The sequence below is a fragment of the Hyperolius riggenbachi genome, chromosome 11 (genome assembly GCF_040937935.1).
Source record: "Hyperolius riggenbachi isolate aHypRig1 chromosome 11, aHypRig1.pri, whole genome shotgun sequence".
Lineage (NCBI taxonomy): Eukaryota > Metazoa > Chordata > Amphibia > Anura > Hyperoliidae > Hyperolius > Hyperolius riggenbachi.
The window spans coordinates 77,550,188-77,572,293 of NC_090656.1; the positions used below are offsets into that span (position 1 = coordinate 77,550,188).

The window sequence follows — 22,106 nt, forward strand, 5'->3', positions numbered from 1 at the left end:
CGGGCAATCTGATCACCCACCCACACCATCAGATCGTCCGCAGACCCGTCGTCAGATCACCTCCCAAGTGCATTGTTTACATCTGTTCTCTCCTCTAACCACCCACTAATTACCCATCAATCACCCCCTATCACCACCCGTCACTGTTACCCATCAGATCAGACCCTAATCTGCCCCTTGCAGGCACCCAATCACCCGCCCACACGCTCAGATTGCCCTCAGACCCCCCCTTATCAATTCGCCAGTGCATTATTTACATCTGTTCTTCCCTGTAATAACCCACTGATCACCTGTCAATCACCCGTCAATCACCTCCTGTTACTGCCACCCATCAATCAGCCCCTAACGTGCCCCTTGCGGGCAATCTGATCACCCACCCACACCATCATATCGCCCGCAGACCCCCCCCCCCCCCCCCCCGTCAGATCACCTCCCAAGTGAATTGTTTACATCTGTTCTCTCCTCTAAACACCCACTAATTACCCATCAATCACCCATCAATCACCCCCTGTCACCACCTGTCACTGCTACCCATCAGATCAGACCCCTATCTGCCCCTAGGGCACCCAATCACCCGCCCACACCCTCAGAACGCCCTCAGACCCCAGCCCTGATCACCTCGCCAGTGCATTGCTTGCATCTATTCCCCCCTCTAATCACACTTTGAGACACCCATCAATCACCTCCTGTCACCAGACAATTGTAAAGAGGCCAATACAAGTGCCAAGCTAAATGAAATATTTAGCCAAGGGAGCTTGGCACTTGTATTGGCCTGAGGAAGCGGGCTTGGACCCGCGAAACGCATTGCCTGTGCTATAATAAATCTTTTGTTTATTACAAAGATTTGTCGTCATTGAGGTAAGCTACCTCACGTTTTTGTCAATTTTAAACTGTTTTTAGATGCTTTTATCTACGATTAGGGCGCCTCTTTACAATTGTCTAGTGCATCTTATACCCACATATGTGTCCCGTTTGAGGGGTGGAGACAGACCACGCGTGGTGTACACCACGGTGGACACCTGTCCCCCTTTTTTACCCAAGGAGTGCGACCGCATCCAGGTCCTCGGTGACCTCCCCGAGTGGAGTCAGGTTTATTGTCTCCACCTGCTTCCTGCGGTCGGTTGCCCCTCTGCAACCTACCTTTGTGAGTAGATTTTCACTTACTACAATTACCCGATTGTATTGACGTACTGCACCATTGGGCTCCCCGTTTTTGTTCCCTGTGTCCTTTTTCAGAAGGTGTCCTGACACCCACTACTCACTACCTCCTGTCACCACCTGTCACCCCCTAGCACACCTTCCCATCAGATCAGGCCCTAATTTACCCCGTTTGGGCTCCTGATCACTCGGCCAAACCCTCAGATCCCCCTCAGACCCCCTTCCGATTACCTCCCCAGTGCATTGATTGCATCTATTTTCCCCTCTAATCACCCCCTGAGACACCCATCAATCACCTCCTGTCACCCCCTAGCACTCCTATCCATCAGATCAGGCCCAATACAACCTGTCATCTAAGAGGCCACCCTGCTTATGACCGGTTCCACAAAATTTGCCCCCTCATAGACCACCTGTCATCAAAATTTGCAGATGCTTATACCCCTGAACAGTCATTTTGAGGCATTTGGGTTCCAGACTACTCCTCACGGTTTTGGGCCCCTAAAATGCCAGGGCCGTATAGGAACCCCACAAGTGACCCCATTTTAGAAAAAAAGACACCCCACGGTATTCCGTTAGGTGTATGACAAGTTCATAGAAGATTTAATTTTTTGTCAAAAGTTAGCGGAAATTGATTTTTATTGTTTTTTTCACAAAGTGTCATTTTCCACTAACTTGTGACAAAAAATACAATCTTCTATGAATTTACCATACACCTAACGGAATACCTTGGGGTGTCTTCTTTCTAAAATGGGGTCACTTGTGGGGTTCCTATACTGCCCTGGCATTTTAGGAGCCCTAAACCGTGAGTAGTCTAGAAACCAAATGCCTCAAAATAACCTGTGAATAGGACGTTGGGCCCCTTAGCGCACCTAGGCTGCAAAAAAGTGTCACACATGTCGTATCGCAGTACTCAGGAGAAGTAGTATACAGTGGTGTGAAAAACTATTTGCCCCCTTCCTGATTTCTTATTCTTTTGCATGTTTGTCACACTTAAATGTTTCTGCTCATCAAAAACCGTTAACTATTAGTCAAAGATAACATAATTGAACACAAAATGCAGTTTTAAATGATGGTTTTTATTATTTAGTGAGAAAAAAAACTGAAAACCTACATGGCCCTGTGTGAAAAAGAAATTGCCCCCTGAACCTAATAACTGGTTGGGCCACCCTTAGCAGCAATAACTGCAATCAAGTGTTTGCAATAACTTGTAACGAGTCTTTTACAGTGCTCTGGAGAAATTTTGGCCCACTCATCTTTGCAGAATTGTTGTAATTCAGCTTTATTTGAGGGTTTTCTAGCATGAACCACCTTTTTAAGGTCATGCCACAACATCTCAATAGGATTCAGGTCAGGACTTTGACTAGGCCACTCCAAAGTCTTCATTTTGTCTTTCTTCAGCCATTCAGAGGTGGATTTGCTGGTGTGTTTTGGGTCATTGTCCTGCTGCAGCACCCAAGATTGCTTCAGCTTGAGCTGACGAACAGATGGCCGGACATTCTCCTTCAGGATTTTTTGGTAGACAGTAGAATTCATGGTACCATCTATCACAGCAAGCCTTCCAGGTCCTAAAGCAGCAAAACAACCCCAGGCCATCACACTACCACCACCATATTTTACTGTTGGTATGATGTTCTTTTGCTGAAATGCTGTGTTACTTCTACGCCAGATGTAACGGGACACGCAACCTTTCAAAAAGTTCAACTTTTGCCTCGTCGGTCCACAAGGTATATTCCCAAAAGTCTTGGCAATCATTGAGATGTTTTTTTAGCAAAATTGAGATGAGCCTTAATGTTCTTTTTGCTTAAAAGTGGTTTGCGCCTTGGATATCTGCCATGCAGGCCGTTTTTGCCCAGTCTCTTTCTTATGGTGGAGTTGTGAACACTGACCTTAATTGAGGCAAGTGAGGCCTGCAGTTCTTTAGATGTTGTCCTGGGGTCTTTTGTGGCCTCTCGGATGAGTTTTCTCTGCGCTCTTGGGGTAATTTTGGTCGGCCGGCCACTCCTGGGAAGGTTCATCACTGTTCCATGTTTTTGCCATTTGTGGATAATGGCTCTCACTGTGGTTCGCTGGAGTCCCAAAGCTTTAGAAATGGCTTACTAACCTTTACCAGACTGATAGATCTCAATTACAGTACTTTTGTTTTCATTTGTTCCTGAATTTCTTTGGATCTTGGCGTGATGTCTAGCTTTTGAGGTGCTTTTGGTCTACTTCTCTGTGTCAGATAGCTCCTATTTAAGTGATTTCATGATTGAAACAGGTGTGGCAGTAATTAGGCCTGGGGGTGACTACAGAAATTGAACTCAGGTGTGATAAACCACAGTTAAGTTATTTTTAAACAAGGGGGGCAATCACTTTTTCACACTGGGCCATGTAGATTTGGAGTTTTTTTCTCACTAAATAATAAAAACCATCATTTAAAACTGCATTTTGTGTTCAATTATGTTATCTTTGACTAATAGTTAACAGTTTTTGATGAGCAGAAACATTTAAGTGTGACAAACATGCAAAAAAAATAAGAAATCAGGAAGGGGGCAAATAGTTTTTCACACCACTGTAATGTGTTTTGGGGTGTACTTTTACACATACCCATGCTGGGTGGGAGAAATATCTCTGTAAATAGACAATTGTGTGTAAAAAAATCAAAACATTGTCATTTACAGAGATATTTCTCCCACCCAGCATGGGTATATGTAAAAATACACCACAAAACACATTATACTACTTCTCCTGAGTATGGTGGTACCACATGTGTGACATTTTTTTGCACCCTAACTGCGCTAAGGGGCCCAAAGTCCAACCTTTAGGATTTCACAGGTCATTTTGAGACATTTGGTTTCAAGACTACTCCTCACGGTTTAGGGCCCATAAAATGCCAGGGCAGTGTAGGAACCCCACACGTGACCCTATTTTAGAAAGAAGACACCCCAAGGTATTCCGTTAGGGGTATGGTGAGCTCATAGAAGATTTTATTTTTTTTGTCACAAGTTAGTGGAAAATGACACTTTGTAAGAAAAAATAAATAAATTTCTGCTAACTTGGGGTGTCTTCTTTCTAAAATGGGGTCACTTGTGGGGTTTCTATACTGCCCTGGCATTTTAGGGGCCCTAAACCGTGAGGAGTAGTCTAGAAACCAAATGCCGCAAAATGACCTGTGAAATCCTAAAGGTACTCATAGGACGTTGGGCCCCTTAGCGGTTAGGGTGCAAAAAAGTGCCACACATGTGGTGTCGCTGTACTCAGGAGAAGTAGTATAATGTGTTTTGGGGTGTATTTTTACACATACCCATGCTGGGTGGGAGAAATCTCTCTGTAAATGAACAATTGCTAAAAAAAAAATCAAAACATTGTCATTTACAGAGATATTTCTCCCACCCAGCATGGGTATGTGTAAAAATACACCCCAAAACACATTATACTACTTCTCCTGAGTACGAAAATACCACATGTGTGGCACTTTTTTGCAGCCTAACTGCGCTAAGGGGCCCAAAGTCCAATGAGCACCTTTAGGCTTTACAGGGGTGCTTTACAGGGGTGCTTACAATTTAGCACCCCCAAAATGCCAGGACAGTAAACACACCCCACAAATGACCCCATTTTGGAAAGTAGACACTTCAAGGTATTCAGAGAGGGGCATGGTGAGTCCGTGGCAGATTTCATTTTTTTTTTGTCACAAGTTAGCAGAAATGGCAACTTTTTTTTTTTGTTCTTAAAGTATCATTTTCCGCTAACTTGTGACAAAAAAAATAAAATCTTCTATGAACTCACCATGCCTCTCAGTGAATACTTTGGGATGTCTTCTTTCCAAAATGGGGTCATTTGGGGGGTATTTATACTATCCTGGAATTTTAGCACCTCATGAAACATGACAGGTGTTAAGAAAAGTCAGAGATGCTTCAAAATGGGAAAATTCACTTTTTGCACCATAGTTTGTAAACGCTATAACTTTTACCCAAACCAATAAATATACACTGAATGGTTTTTTTTTATCAAAGACATGTAGCACAATAAATTTGGACAAAAATGTATACAGAAATTTTACTTTATTTGACAAATTTTATCACAGAAAGTTAAAAAAAATTATTTTTTTGACAAAATTCATGTCTTTTTTTGATGAATATAATAAAAACTAAAAATCGCAGCAGCAATCAAATAGCACCAAAAGAAAGCTGTATTAGTGACAAGTAAAGGAGGGAAAATTCATTTAGATAGTAGGTTGTATGACCGAGCAATAAACCGTGAAAGCTGCAGTGGTCTGAATGGAAAAAAAGGCTCTGGTCCTTAAGGGGTAGAAAGACTGTGGTCCTCAAGTGGTTAATTAGGGTATATAGAACAAGAACTAGCAGAGCTTTTTTTTCTGGTGGGCCTAAAGCTATGTACACACGTCTGACTTTTACAAACTGCCAGTCATCAGACCCGCCCGCGTGGCGGTCGTTCTGACGACAGTTTGCCGGTGTGTACAGTCTGTTGTCAGGATGACAAACACTGGTTCGCACGACAGCAGGGAGCCCCAGCCTCTCTCACTTGCTGGGGCCCCCAAACCACCATGCGATACCCAGAGGGAAATGTGGGCGAGCCCTGTTGTCAGGATGATAAGGCTGGTTCTGAATGATCCGCTCGGCGGATCAGTCAAAACCAGCCTTATCAGCCTGACGACAGACTGTACACACCGGGAAACTGTTATCAGAATGACCGCCCCACGAGCGGGTCTGAGGACCGGTAGTCAGGGCCGGCCCGCTCATGAGGCGGGGTGAAACATTTGCCTCAGGCGGCAGATCTGGGGGGGCAGCACCCGCCTGTCCATGGATGCTGGGGGCCGCCCGCCGAGCTGGAGGGGTAGCTGGCAGAAAGGGGGTATTGGGCCTAGCGGTGGGGAGGGGGGTCGGACACCCCCCCTCCCTCGCCTGGGTCCCCCGATCTGCGCTCCTCCTCCAGCGCTAAGTACCAGCGTGCATATGATTAAGAGGCAACGGGCGAGTGGACGGCGTTGCAGGAAGTGACGTCAGTGGAGCGCACGATGGAACGCGGAAGAGGTGAGTGAGTCCCCCGCCCGTTGCCTTTTAATCATATGCACCCCGGACACTTAGCGCTGGAGGAGGAGCGCAGATCGGGGGACCCAGGCGAGGGAGGGGGGGTGTCCGACCCCCCTCCCAACCGCTAGGCCCAATACCCCCTTTCTGCCCACTACCCCTCCAGCTCGGTGCCCCCCCCCCCAACCCACGGCTGGGGGGGGCGGCGTTTTTTTCAAATTTTGCCTCAGGCGGCAAAAAGTCTAGGGCCGGCCCTGCCAGTAGTTTGTAAAAGTCAGGCGTGTGTATGAACCTTAAAGGAACACAAAAGCCCCTAACTGAGGGCTCATTTAGTTTCGGTGCTGCTTAATTCTGTGGGAAGTTGAATATCAACAATACAAATGCTGATGCTCGAGTTAAAGGCTTGTTAAAGGGAAGCAGAGGTGAGAGGGATATGGAGGCTGCCATGTTTACTTCATTGTAAACAATGCCAGTTGCCTGGCAGCCCTGTTGATCTTCTGGCATAAGTAGCGTCTGAGTCAAAACCCTGGAACAAGCATATGACTAATCCAGGAAAACCTGAATCAGCTGAGTCAGAATATTTGATCTTCTGTATGCTTGTTCAGGGTCTATGGCTAAAAGTATTAGAGACACAGGATCAGCAGGGCTGCCAGGGAACTGGTTTAAAAGGAAATAAATATGTCAGCCTCCATATCCCTTCCACCTCAGGTTCCCTTTAAGCTTTGTACACACACTAGATTAAACTTGGCCAATGTGGCTGCTCAAGACTGTCTCTGCTGTGAATCTAGTGTGTGTACAGCAGCTCCTGACGATGCGTCGGCGAGAGATCTGGCCTGCCGCACCATCCCTGACGAACACTACCTGACTCTATTCTTCTCCCTCTTTACTCTTCCCACTCCATTGTGTGCCACTCGTCATCCCTCTGCCCTCCTCCATAGTAACAGAACGTGTTACTAGCCTGGCGGCTAGGGACACATTTGTACTCAATCAGCCCCAAACTGTCCCCTGAGGGATAAATTCCTGCCCCCTGCCAGTCGACATTTATTGTATGTGTGTACCTAGCTTTATTGTTACACAGGTTTTGTAACAAAAAGACATTTTCTGAAACCTAACCCTGACCTTTTCCTAAACATTAACACTTTCCTGATGCCAAACCCAAACCTTACCCTCTTACTGATGCCTAGCCTGAACCCCACTTTCTAACATTAACCCCTACCTGATGCTTATCAATAACCTCACCCTCAAAATGTACCCTTTCATGATTCGTAACCTTAACCTTTCCCCTAATGTTCTCCCCATTCTGATGCCTGACCTTAACCCTCTAAGCCTAACTGATAAAGCTAGCATCATCTTACCCACTAACAGCAGCCTTGAAAATCTAACCCTAACCAATACAATACTAATACAATACATCGTTTTCACTCCTGGGCCCATATGCAATTAACTTTTTCTCCTCAGTTTTCTCCTAGGAGATAATTTTTCATCTTCGATTTAGAATGCGTTTTCAGCAATTTACAATGGAAAAAGTACAAAAAAGTAGGAGAAAAAAGTACTATCAAAAATATATTTTTGCTTGCTTGTGTTTTAAAAGGCATTTTACTTACAAGTTTGAAAATATCTCCTAGGAGAAAACTCAGGAGAAAAAGGTGCATATGGGCCCTGGTGCCAAATCCACATACTGGAGCCTGTTACCTTGACAACCAACACTTTGGCTATTCAATAGTCAAGCACTGCTCTTGAGCTCTTGAGGCTCATGAAGCTCTTGAGGCTGAAAAACCTCTTGGTGCCATCATTAGCTGCTTCGTCCTACTGAAATGCTATGCCAAGTACAATTTTAACTTCGTAATGTAGACCTTTTTGTGCTCTTACATAGCAGCATATACAAGTCAGCAGCACTGGATCTAAGAACACAGGGTAAACGTGACATTAAAAATGTATACTTACCTGCTAAAATAGTGGTCTCTTCTAGGCTCCACTCCCTCTTAGTTTCAGCTACCAAGCAAGTGCCTGTCTCAGGCTTTGAGTTCTGTTCCCCATTTCACTCCCTTTTTGACTGGCATGCATCTGCCCCACCACGGCCCCATAAATAATTGCTAACCTGTCCTGGCATTAATGAAGAGCAGAAGTGCTTTAACAGTCTGGTTGCAGCACATATTAAAGAGGGCCATAGGGCTGCCCCCATACATAAGGTTAATGCATGGGTTGTCTGCAATTTGTGCACAATAAAGCTGCATACTCACTAGAAGAGTGCCCGAGTACGCCTAAGGACGGGGGGCTCCGGACTGCGCATGCGTGAGAACGCGAGAGAGCGTGCTAGAATGTCCCCGAAAACTTCCAAAGCTTCCCACGGCGGCACAGAGCAGCATTATTTATTTACATATCTCTTTTGCATGCACCGTGTACCATATATATATATATAATCTATTGAAGTGGACTTGGACTCAGAAGCACTTCAAGAAATAGAAACTTCACAAAAACGATTCTAGTAATACCTGAATTTGTTTGCTCATCTTGAGCTGTTTTCAGAGGATAATGACTTGTTTTAATATCCACTTCTGTAGTCGAGAGCTCTCAGGGTATATTCACACTGTGTCCGTTGCATCGCAGAATAATTCTGCATATCAACTCGCTGCCCATACGATTCTATGGACTTAGTCACATCTCTGGACTGTAACAGATCACGTTATTCGAACTCACTGCATGCTGGCTTTGAATTACAATAATGTGTATGTTATAATGCGTAGCCTGTCCATTGCAGTTTACACACACTATGCATTATGCAATGTGCACAGTGTGAATAATGTCCACAATACAGAATGACTGCCTGAACTTACTGTGACCTTCTGATACAAACACTTGTCTCTCAGAGGAGCTTAGAAGCAAATATAACCCTTTAGTGTCTGAAAGAAAAAATAAGCTCTGCGGGAAATATATATTTCAGAATTTGACAAAGTAATATTGCTGAGATGGTGAGGTATGAGTAATCAAGACAAGTGCAAATAAAATTATTATAAACAAAGCAGATCGAGATCCCCCATACTGCAGTATGTCAAACCAGTTGGTCATAAGAATAAATATATGAGAATATACTCACAAAGGTGGGTTACCTCTGGAGACCACTTAGTAGGCAGGTGGGGAGATTAGCGGCAGCGCTCATACCGGTCTGTATCTTTACAAGTTCCATATACTGCCTGATGAAGCGGGATGTAACCCGTGAAATGTGTTGCTATCACTCTGGAGTCTATTTTAATAAAGATATTATTCAGTGAATAACTGATCGTGTGTCTACTTGTAGGAGGTAAGTCCACCACTACAAACCCCATTTTTAAAAGTTTTTTAGCTATTTTATGCTTATCCAGCGCCTCTGTTTTGAACAATTTTTTTAAATTATGATAAAGATTGAGCAACAGCCCAGACCATCCAATCAGGGTTATGCACCTGATGAAGGACCTGTGTGTCTGTAACATGTAGTGCTTCTGTTCTGAAATACACACATCTTTGCAACCAGTGGTATGCCGTCTCTTCTTAAACTTTTGGTTGCATCCAATCCGAATACTTTCTTTGTTTAACAGGTGAATCCTGGTTAATTGCTGTGAGCAAATGCTCTACCTTTCCATCAGTTTTCTCTGCACCTTTCTACCAGTTTTCTGTGCACCTGTATTCATAAATCACCCCTATTGTATGTCTGGTTATGCTGATTGCAATATATAATGATTTTCCTGTTACATTTTTCTGCACTTATAAATTTAGATTCTGTACTATAAATTAGATTGATTTTAGTATTTTTAATCAGGAAAATTTAAAGTATCCCATTTGAAAACATGCTGGTTTGACTGGCAAGCTTTGTGAATGGAAGAAAGGCATTGCTTTGCTACACTGCAGTATAGATAACATATCTCCATTGAGAATAATAAAGCAAAGCACACATGGTAGATAAAACTTGGCTGAGGCAGCCAGTGAGGACCAACTTGGCTGAGAATCTTGCGGGTGTATAAGTGTCCCTGATGCCGCAGGTCTTTGCCTACCTGAGTCATTTTTCACCATTTGGTTGCCGCTTACTATGACTATGGGAGGGATTACGGTAGATTGTGAGCTCCTCTGAGGACGGTCTGTAAAGTGCTGCAGAAGATGTCGGTGGTAGTGATGAGCACACATTTCGCATAGACGTAATTTTGCATCAAAATTGGCAATAACGGTGCAAAATCGTTTTCTGTAACAATTTGTATCTTCACGCAATTTTGTGCCGACTTAAGGGGTTAATAGCAAAGCCCCCCATACATGTTATTGCCACCAAAATTGCTACATATATTAAGGGGAATAGTGAGTACAAGTCAACATTTTTTAAAAAGACCTTGTAGTTTTTGAGAAAATTGATTTTAGCAATGCAAAGGAAAGATGGTTTTCAAATCGTAAGTTTAAAAACCATTTTCTTTGCATTTTCAAAATCGATTTTCTCAAAAATGTTTTGATTTTTGTAAATGTTGTACCCACTATTCTCCTTAAGCATCGGAAGGCTGCATGCGTGCGTGTCACAGTTCTCCTCCGTCTTCAATGAGAAGAACCGTGAAACACGCACGCAACCTTCTGACGCCTGGAATGCGGAAGAAAGAGGTGAGTAATTCTTCCCGACTGCTGCCATGCTGATGTACTAACTGGAGGGGGAGCACGAGGGGGAGGGGCACCTAGGTGAGGTGCTGTGCCCACTGCCCCCTTCCTGGCTGCTACCCCCTCCAGCTGTTCTAACCCGCCAGCTATGCGAGCACGGCGGCCGGACTTCCGCCACCTGAGGGAGACGCCTCATTTGGTGTCATGGGTGGGCTGGGCCTGTCGGTGCTATATAAATACATAATAATAATATGGTAGGACATCAGGCTATGGCTATGGTAGGGTTTCGATTGTGAGCTGCTCTGAGGAGAGTCAGTGACATGACATGGACTATAACTCTGTAAAGCACTTCAGAAGATGACAGTGCTATATAAACACATAATAATAATAATAATATGGTAGGATATTAGACTATGACTATGGTAGGAATAGATTGTGAGCTCCTCTGAGGACAGTCAGTGACATGCCTATGTACTCTGTAAAATGCTGTGGAAGATATCAGTGCTATATAAATACACACAAATAGTAATAATATGTTATTGTAGTTAGGACATTTCCTCTTTTTCTTAGCAGCATGTGTGAGCATCTGTGATAATTGCTTGCAGATTGGTCATGAACAAGTAAAAAATGTGTTCCACATGAATATGGTGCCTATAGAATGTAATCTAGATTCATGTACTTTCATAATATCATCATTACTTGGATCCACCTATGATCTGCTATGACCATGGCCACTGGCATGGGGCACCCTTCATTTATTCTGCACAGGGGCCCACTGTTGGATTTGTACACCGCTGCTCCTGCATACAGCTGCGTATAGAATAAGCATTTATGGAGAGATGGGAAATATGGATTGTGGAGAGAGGATCACGCTCTTACTGTGAATTGTGTCTTTTTGCCCAGTTCTCACCCTGACAAGCGGCACACAGAGTGACATCATTCTCCAGGGACTGTCAGTGTTTCTCAACAACACTCTGTACCAAGCTTTCAAACTGCCAGTTCAAGTCTACATAAACCAGACATCGGTAAATGTAAGTACTGAATAGCTGGCTTTTCCTTACAGTTCAATTGAAGGGCCACTATCACGAAAATTATTAAATTTAATATACACATAAACATATACAACTAAGAAGTACGTTTCTTCCAGAGTTAAATGAGCTATACATTTATTTTCTCCTATGTTCCTGTCCTAACAGTAGGTAATACAAATCTGACAGAACTGACAGGTTTTGGACTAGCCCATCTCCCCATGGAAGGTTCTCAGGATTTTCTCCATTTAATGAATGGCAGTTGCTCTGTCCTACTGCCAATACAGTGTGCAACAAGCAGGGAGGCTAACCAGCATTTTTGTATAAATCCTTTTCAGGGGGTGTGCTTATAAACTGTAAAGGCCATGCTCTGAATCCTCTGTTTATCTGAGTGGTTATTTCAAGCCTTCTTCCCAGAGTGACCCTACTGGGTGTGTTCACCTGTGGGTGATTATAGTCTATTTATGTGTGATAATAAGCGGGATCCTATGTTATGGTCTGGGAGTTATTCGATCTGCACTGCCGACAGTAGTACCATCAAATGTCAGGTAGCGCAGATTTGGAGTGTTTGTCAATTAGGGTTATTTGATTAATAGACCTAGAATGTAGCGGATGGATTGTTGGGATACATCAGCAGAGCCAGGAGGGCAGATGTTCCCAGGTAAGATGGAATATATGGGGTTATCCCTTGTTTATATATCTCATCTATCTGGACACAGAGTTTAGTTCAGTGTTTTAAAACATTAGCGAGACAGAAAGGTAAACAGTAGAAAAAGGTAAACAGTAGAAAAAGGAAAAAGAGAGAAAGAGAAGAAAACAAACTCTACCTCTGGTAAGAACAGATATAGTGAACACAAGAGTGGCATATTCTTGAAAGACCTAGGTGTTGGTCATAGGATGTAGGGAGGATCTCGGGTTTCATATGGCTCATTTTACTCTGGAGGAAATGTACTTCTTATTTGTATTTGTTTACATATATTTTAAATTTTACAATTTCTCAAGACAATAGGGGTCCTTTAAGTCTAAAATGCAACTAGGCAAAAGCAATCAGGTCTGATCTACTAATGCTGCTGTATGTGGCGTAATCCCAAATTGGGGAAAAAATACCAATCTTGTATTCACTAAATAACATGACCTGCCATGACACATTTGGAAGTCACTATATGATCCACGGCCATCGCTACACACTGTGCTCCAGGCAGTGGCTGCTGTGACAATTAGCTATTAGCTGACAATGCAGTTGTATAAACTAAAATTTGGTCATAAAAATAAACACAAGCGCAAAAATAAACATAAGCTCAAATAATTTATACATATAAACAAAAATAAATATCTAGATATACATTTTTATTTATGTGTAGTAATTATTTGAGATTGGGTTCATTTACTTGACCATTTTCAGTTTTGTTTCAATTGGATCAAAAGTTGATCGATCTGCCATTTTGGGGCATCGATTCTCAGCAGATGAATCTGCAAGGAATTGCATGAGGAAATCATTGAGTTTATGGCTACCTTAAGATGTTATTTTTATATATAGGGGAGAGAGAGAGAGAGATACTAGTTGCTTGGCAGTTGGAAATAGCCATTTTTTTTCCCACAATGCAAGGAGGATAACAGGCAGGAAACTTTCATGGCTATGGCATGACATCACACTATGGGAGGGGTTTCACCTCAATATCAGCCACTCATTCATCCCTGATTATCTATTTGAGAAAAGGTAAAGATTTCTTGTGGGAAAGGGGGTATTGGCTACTGATTGGGATTCATTTAGATTATTAACCCCTTCAGCCCGAGGGTGTTTTCACCTGAAAGGACTCCCGGGGTGAAAAATGCAATCAATCTTTACTTACCCGTGGCTTCTTCTGGGCCCCTCGCCGCAGCTTCGGCGCTCCCCAGTGTTCCGCTGGCTGTCCGTAAAGCTCGCTGACCCATTGGTGAGTCGGTGCTTCTGTGCATGGGCGGGTGTGCACGGCCGCCTGTGCGTGAGAGTGCCCACGTCATGAGGCACATACCGTAGCTGTGGTGTGGGTTCCAGAAGATGTCTAATGGCTGGAAGAAGGGTGTTAATAGGGTTTTTAATAAATATGATAATGGAAGTTATCAGGAAGTGTACGATCTTTTTTAACTACTTTTGTACTTTTATGAATCAACATGCCTTGTCATTCGAGGCATGTTGATTGATTCACAGGGGCTTCGGTTGGCTCGGGGAAGACATGTTCCCCTTAACCACTCTATCCCCTTTAACGGCTGCCGCGATCGAGCGTCGGGAGCGGGCTGGACACTTAAATGCATCCAGAGAGCTGCTGCGCGGCTCCTGCTAGATGGATATATCTGTTCACTTAGCTTTAAGTGGTTAAAATGCCTTTTAAACATGAAATCAGGGGTGGGGGATATCTTTGAGGGGGAGACAGCAAATCATCACCCTTTAGTTTAATTACAGAGGCTCAAAAACAGTCAGGCAAATAGCAATTTGCAAAAAAGAATAAAGATGGCAGCCTCCACAATCATCTCATTAGAAGGTATGATATCAGTAACTGTTTTCTTCCTTATCTTTCTTTGACAGGTGCAGACAGTAAATATGACAGTGGGATACTCTGCGTCGGTGAATTCCTCAGTTTACATCCCATCAGCCATTGTCACTGCTCTCACAGCAAGTAATATATTTAACTTTACTTACCTTAAGAGCCTTATACCAGCCCTTCAGTCGGTACCAGTAGTAGCTGAGCCATGGGTGCCAAATCCAGCCATCAATTATAAAGTCAAAACTGGTAAGTGAGAGGTGTAAAAATTAATGAATGATATAGGAGTGGATTCCCCTCACTACTTTCCAGTCAGCAAGTGGTGTAAATCTCTTCAGCAGGGACATGGGGCATATTCACTGGCCAGCAGCTGCTTGCAATTTTACTTATGCCACTACTAGTGTGAGCCACGGGTAATGGCCATGTTGCTAGTGTAATGTGTGCTACGCAAATATCATAGCATGCTTTAAATTACCAAAGCAATCGTTGCCTAGGTAACACAGGCTGCTCCAGTTGTGGAACCTGTGCTATAACACTGTTGTAAGTACACGTACATTTGTTGTGTGTTTGACTGCTGTTTTTTGAATAAGCCAAATAGTCACACGGATTACATTTTTGGGATCAGGGAAGAGGTAGAACCTCAACCACTTAGTTAGTGTGTGTATAGAAAATAAGTAACAGATGGAACTGCTCTGTGCAGCTTAAACAGTATTACATTCAATGTGATCTTTTCTGCAGTTTATAATAAGTGGCTGCTATCATGTACAATTCAACGCATACTAATGCTAATTTTAACCACTTCGCATCAGACCTTGTTTCCCACTTATGGACCAGAGCAGTTTTGACAGTTTAGCTATGTCCTTATTTAATCAGAAATAACTTTATCCCTACTTATGACACAGAAATGAAATATATATTGTTTTATTCAAGACAAAGTAGGCTATCATTGTATGCCATGTTTTCCCTCCAACAATTCTGTTTTCTATGAATTGTAATGCGAAAACAAGGAATTAAAATAAAACAAACACATCATTTCTTGGGTTTTACCAATTTCAGTTTAAAAATAAAAAGTGCTACTGTAGATAAAAACACAAATTTTGTTTGGCTATTCTTACTGCTTATCACAAAACTTAGATTATGTTCCTGTCACCATTTATAGTGAAGATATTTGATTCTGAAATAATGCTACAGAGTGTATTTTTCACTATGAACTGAGAAAATACAAGTATTTTTATTGGTAAAAATCAATCTCATTAGCTCAGGAAACATATATTCCCGTTCACCAATTAGTGCTGCATCAGATAGTGCCAGAAATGTGCACAGGAGCAAGCCCAATCCTGCACAGCACTGCTTCTGCTACAAAACGTATATCTACTGACTCGTGTCTTAGATGAAGTCACAGAGGACGTAGATATACTGTAGTGGTGGATAAAGTGGTTAAAAAAATATATATACTGTATATATGTGTGAAACCATATAGCTATGCTTGTTTGCAGCTGTCCACCAATCTATGCAAATTTAAAACACACCTGGACTGTGTAACGATTGTGGAATTCTCTCCGTGGTCAGCGCACAGGACGCGCGCTGACACTGCGGAAATCCTCCACAAGCGTATAAATTGAGAGAACCCAGCAAAAGGTGCAACGCACCTGTAGAGGGAAATTCCTGTCGGCAGATGGAGTTGTGGAGAGCAGAGGAACAGATCCTCTGCCCTGCCACAGACTAGGAATTGTGCGAAGGGAAGAACGCAGGGCAAGATAGCCCTTAAAGAGAGAGAGTAAAGCGACAGAGTGTATGTGTGTCCACCAATCTAATCGCCACCCAGCGACGATGAACACACAACCATGAAGATCAGGTGAGAAGGCAATCGCAAGAGATGGCGATTGCTAACAGTGACACAAGACAGAATAAGCACAGAGGAGGAATGTATGTGTGTGCACCAATCCAGTCGCCAACCTGCGACGGTGGACACACAACAGAGGAAACCAAGTGAGAACGCAATCGCAAGAGAAGCGATTGCGAATGAGAATGAGCACAGGGACAGAATGTATGTGTGTGCACCAATCTAGTCGCCAACCCGCGACGGTGCACACACAACAGCAGATACGAAGTAGGAACGCAATCGCGAGAGAGGCGATTGCCAGAGGTGACACAAGGTTAAAGCAAGACAGGGCACGGGAGTAGCAAAGGCACAGCAAATCAAACGATGAGAAGATAAGGAAAATAACAAACGCTAACTAAACGCGAACACCGCACTCATTCGCAACAGCGAACGCGTTTACAGCGCGATCTCCGCACGTTAAGCGCAACAGAGACAAGCACGCCTAACTAACCCCCGCCACCCAAACACGAAACAGAGAACGCGAGCGCTTGCTTAACGGTTACCTCACCGAGCCTACAGCAAGCGTTCGTATCAGACAAGACAGACAGACGAACAGGAAACAGGATAGGAAAGATCCACTTCTCTTTCCGCCAGAGCGAGTGCGATCCAAGTAAAGCAACAGAGCTTAGCAGGATCCACTGCTCCTTCCGCCAGAGCAAGTGCGATCCAAGTTCAGGGACAGGATAGGAAAGATCCACTGCTGTTACCGCCAGAGCGAGTGCGATCCGGGTTCAGGGACAGGATCACAGATCAGAAGGATCCACAGCCGCTACCGCTAGGGGCTAGTGCGATCCAAGCAAGACAGGCAGATGAGATAGCCGGTGGCAACCGCTGCTCCAGCTATACTCCAAGAAAGCAGATCAGAAGGATCTACAGCCGCTACCGCTAGAGGCTGGTGTGATCCAAGTAAGACAGATGAAACAGAAGGGGCATCCAGTAGCAACCGCTGCACTGGTTAGCACCCACAGACAGGACGATTTCCTATCGACCACCGTTGGCGACAGGACAATCACAGCAGAGAGGCAACATAGACAAAACAGATAAGCAGGCTAACTGCACTAGAGGAGCTGCCTAGTGCAGTCCCCAGAATTACTCTAATACATTACTCTAATACTGACACACATACATTACTCTAAGGCTGACACTCCAGGAGTGTATTTAACAAACCGTTATGACCAGCAAAGCCTTCTGGTCAGCAGAAGGCTTTTATACTGCCAGCCCTCAAACGAGACAGCTGGGCAATTTGCATGTATGCAAATCCCTCAGCAAAGCAACTCTGAAAGTTGCAAGATGAAGCCAGGTCTCTTTTCCAGAGACCTGCATCTCTCAGACATAGGGAATGGTCAAACAGCTGTCTGCCTGTGCAGCCAGCTGAGCGGATCATTACAGACTGAGAGGGATATGGAGACTGACATATATTTCCTTTTAATTAATGCAGATTGCCTGGTTATCCTGCTGATCCACTTACTCTAATATATTTAGCCATATACCCTGAACAAACATGCATATCAGGTGCCCTGACTGAAGTCTGACTGTCTGACTGGGTAAGCCACATGCTACTTTCAGGTGTTTGATTCAGTCACTGCTGCAGCCAAAGATATCAGCAGGATGCCAGGCAACAGGAAATGTTTAAAATGAAATATAAATATGGAAGACACCATATCCCTCAGTTCAGGTGTACTTAACACCACTCTTCTCTGCAAAATTTCCTCTTAGCAAACTGAGCTCCCCAAACCATAAGTCCTCTCTCCTCATGCAGACCCATGACTTCTACTGTAATATAGCAATTCTGTATGAAGCACTTAGGCATCTATTCTTCCTCCAAGTTTGGGAGTCACATCTGATTGACCCACCCACCAGCTGATTCCAGGGTGGAAAGGAAGCAAGCTGTACATCTGGTCCATAGGAAACAATGATTCTGTCTGTGGCTTTGCTTCTCTACACTGTTCATATTCACTCTTCATCCTAGTGGTTGCTTTTAGTATTTGCCTTGCTCCGTTTGGGGTTTAGTTGGGATCTGAAGCAGGATGGTAAGCCTCCTTCATGATAAGAGCTCAGATGTGGTTAGGCTGTCACACGGTATATTTAGATCTGTGCTAAATGAGGTCTTTTATGTGTTTCATTTATCATTAGCCACCATGCTTGCTCTATTACCTTTTGCATTAATACAAATGTGATCTTTGACAGTGCTGAAACTGATGGCGACAGGCAGGAATGTGAACACGTGTGTCTATGCTCGGAGCATGGAACAAAAGTTACAGACGGCTTATGAGAAAGCGGGGCAGAGCAGCTCTGGGGGCGGTGGCAGCCTCTCTGTCCAGGTGAGAAACACAACATCCTTCAAGACAAAGAGGAAGCAATAAGCTCACCTCAGCCTATGCAGCCATTTCACTGCTTGAAGGTTGTATCTCCACAGTGTGCAGGTCTATTGATTTATTTTAGAAGCAAACCTATAGTATCACAAACCATATCCTAACATACAACATGCTGTGCATATAATCAACGTTTACCTCTGATGAAAACTGCCTGTCAAAATACGCTCCCCCTACCCCCCCCCCCCGTTCCCTCCCCCGTCCTCAGAAGGAAAAAACAACAACCACTAACTGCTCACTGTGTATTAAGCCTTGTACACACACCTGACTCAGGTTGGTCGATAATGAACCCATTAGCCGAATATCAGGCATGTGTACAGCGGCCCACGAACACAACCTGTGACACGCAAGCGATTTACCCAGCAGATCTACTCACCCCCAACAAAGGCCAATACTATTGTTTATACCACTCTCCCGCCTACAGCGTGACGTCACACACATGCTGCTCTGTCCTGCCCCGCCCCCCTCTACATAGCAACACAGGGTGTCGTCAGCTACACAGCTGACACACGTCCGTGCACCTTGGCCCAGCGATGTTACCCAAGGGGTTGATCCCCGACGGGTGATATCAGTCACAGGTGTGTACGCACCTTTACACAACTCACATATCTGTGATCTGCTAATAATAATTGACAGGTTTCTTGGGGTCTCCTCATTAAAGGATCATCACCTGAGAATAAATAATAATTTTGAGCAGCGTAGTACTGTACATAGCAATGTAGTGTGTGTACATTACATAGCTTAAGAAATAGGGACTAGTAATAAGTCATCCTCAGTGCAAGAAAGTCACGTGTTAGCCTTTTAAAACAGCTAAAATAAGTAACACTGGGCCCATATCTCCTTCAGTGTGCCATTGGCTTCCAGCGTCAGTCTGCTTGATCTTATACTGTAGGTGTGAGAGACTGCAGCTTCTTCTGCTTCACTGATACACGTTACCACACATCCAGTCAGCAGATGAGTGGTCTCCCAATTGTACCTGATGGCGCTACAAGCGCATTGCTGTGGCTCTCACGCAAATCTTACCCAGTCATGTGTGAAGGTGAGCAAATACATTTACATGTACTGCCTTCACTTAGTGCATTGTGACATCAGGATACTTGTTGTAGTGTGTATCACTGTGTGTTTCCCTCTTAAGGCTACACAAGGCAGAGATTAAAAATACAAGAAACAGAGATTAAGATGACCCCGAAGTAAACTTGTGCAATATAGAATGAACATAGGATAATAAATAACATAATCAGTGGCTACGTTACCCTCAGTCAAAACTGCACACAGAAATGGAGTGGGAGATGTAGGACAGAGTATTGTGTACCCGCTGGAGTGGATCGTGTTGGACTGCATGCAAACATCTCATTATCAGCAATCTGTAAAGTCATGGAAAAGGAAAGGATATTGAAACAGCATAAGTTTGCAATAGTGCCCCTTTAAAGCGGACCCAAACCAAACTTTTTTTAATTCAAAATATTTAGTTGCACCACTCTGACACATACAAAGATAAATAAACACTCCTTCAAGCCTATGAGCATTTCAGTGCATGCTTTTCACCTTTCTCTTTTCATAACTAGGGTTATACAGGGGGCAGCCGTTAGCAATTCCTCCTTTGCCGGACACCACCTACTCCACCAGTTTGCCGGATTCTGTCCCGGCAATATGAAAGGAAGGGAGGGGTTCCTCCACTAAATGTAAAATATTTTATATTTGTCAACATGCAGCTGAAAAAAAGGCTGCTATTTATTATTATAATTTAGAAAATAGATTTTATTTCTGAAATCTTGAATTTTTAATTTGGGTCCACTTTAAGATCCTGAAGTAGTCAAAACAGCTACTTGAGAAACCAAAGGGTTATCTCTGCCTCTGCAGCTCTCCTTCCAGAAGTTTATTTACACTAGTTGGACACAACAGGATCAAACTCTGAGGCATTGCTGTGTCAACTTCACAGAGACTCACAGGAAGACTCAACGGTGAAAGAGATTAATATTCAGGGAAAAATGCTGTAACAAAATGTATGTATGGGATAAAGATTATGAGGGGAGTTTAGTAATAGCTTGGATGTGCTGTATTCAGATACACTGAAAGTTTGTTCAGGGTCTCTCTGAAGGTACATGCATCCAGGGGGCTGGATTTCTGGAAAGGAAGGATTTGCAGACCAGAGGAGTAGGCAACCCCTGCCCAATCTGGTGGCTGGACATGGAAGAGAGGCTGTTGTGCATGGAAGAGGAGGCTGCAAATGGAAAAGGGAGGCTGAAATGGGAAGCAACACATGGAAGAGGGGAGCTGCTGCCCAAAGGAGCTGTACATGGTGATTAGGGTGTGAAACAGATAAATCTGGCCTTGCACGTAGCAGTTTTGCTTTGTCGATATCAGTTAAGGTAGCCACACACAATACAATAAAATGATCTGATTTACAGAAATTCGCTAAAAGCGATCCGATTTCCTGAAAAATCAATATTCGATCAATAAATCCGAGCAGATTTCATATATTTTTTTCGATATCAATCGGGAGTGATGGATTTTTGGGATCAATTTTTATGAAAATTGATTGGTGTAGGGTAGATTGTCAATTTGTCAATATATACACCCAAGCAATTTTTTTTCCAGAATTGTGGAATAATTGAAAACACACGTGTGGTACATTGGTCAGGTTTTCTAAATCTTGCAATCAATCAGAAAAATTTTATGTAATCCTTGAATTGAAAAGAAATTTAAAAAAATTGTATGGTGTGTGGCCACCTTTAGTTTTACATCCTTCCACTTTGCAGCAAATTGGTAGCAAAAAAAACAAAACAAAAAAACCCTGCAGGTGGTCGCTAAATAAAATGGCTATGTACTATATTCCTGTTCACCTGGATACAGGAAAAGAAAAACTGTGATAATGATAGTTTTGTATAGCGAGGTGACTTTTTTTCCAGCTATTTGCTCATCCTCTCTCTCTCAGTCTCTCCTTTTATGTCTGCGCTGGAACGTTTCTCGAACATATTGTTAGCATAGCTTTCATGTCACTGCTGGGCTTTGGCGCAGGACGTGTCTTGCTGGTGCTGCACCTGCTATATCCGCACCGTCATTCATGATTGTGCCATTGCAGGTGCTGCCGCTGGCAGGGTACTCTGCTGTTGAGCTTTTTTCACAAAATACCAACAAAGGAATCCTGAAGTGTCTTGGATCGGATATTGAATCACATTTGTAATTTACAAGCTGTAGATTTATTTGTACTTGAAATGTTATCAGCTGCACAAAGCTTTAATAGAAACAACCCACAGGTATAGAGGAAACAGGATCTTTACTGACAGGAGGTACAGGAGACAATGAAATCACAAAAAAAAGTTTTGCAGTGAAAGCAGACCCGAACTCATGCACAACACACAATAAAAAGTTTTTGTTCCACGTATAGTGGAACACTTAACTCTGTGTTCTGTGTTTCAAACAAAAGACCAAAGTGTCTACTTAGATGTTATCAGCAACTGTGATTAGACTGCAGGAGAGCTTTGCCTAGGCAGCTCCGGCATACAGTAAACACT

General features: G+C 43.4%; 1 protein-coding gene and 1 long non-coding RNA gene across 5 annotated transcripts in view; one reads left to right on the forward strand and one right to left on the reverse strand.

Moving 5' to 3' along the window:
• KIAA1549L (KIAA1549 like) overlaps positions 1-22,106 on the forward strand; it is a 286,722-nt gene that overhangs the window by 117,081 nt on the left and 147,535 nt on the right. For all 4 annotated transcript variants that reach the window (XM_068261355.1, XM_068261352.1, XM_068261354.1 and 1 more), the window contains 3 exons: positions 11,694-11,821; positions 14,382-14,586; positions 18,407-18,540. In XM_068261355.1, the coding sequence (XP_068117456.1) occupies positions 11,694-11,821; positions 14,382-14,586; positions 18,407-18,540 (467 nt within the window). The remainder of the gene's footprint in view (positions 1-11,693; positions 11,822-14,381; positions 14,587-18,406; positions 18,541-22,106) is intronic.
• The window catches only part of LOC137538924 (uncharacterized), a 94,623-nt gene that overhangs the window by 70,126 nt on the left and 2,391 nt on the right, over positions 1-22,106 (reverse strand). The window contains exon 2 of the long non-coding RNA XR_011024901.1: positions 19,845-19,955. This is a non-coding gene — a long non-coding RNA (uncharacterized lncRNA). The remainder of the gene's footprint in view (positions 1-19,844; positions 19,956-22,106) is intronic.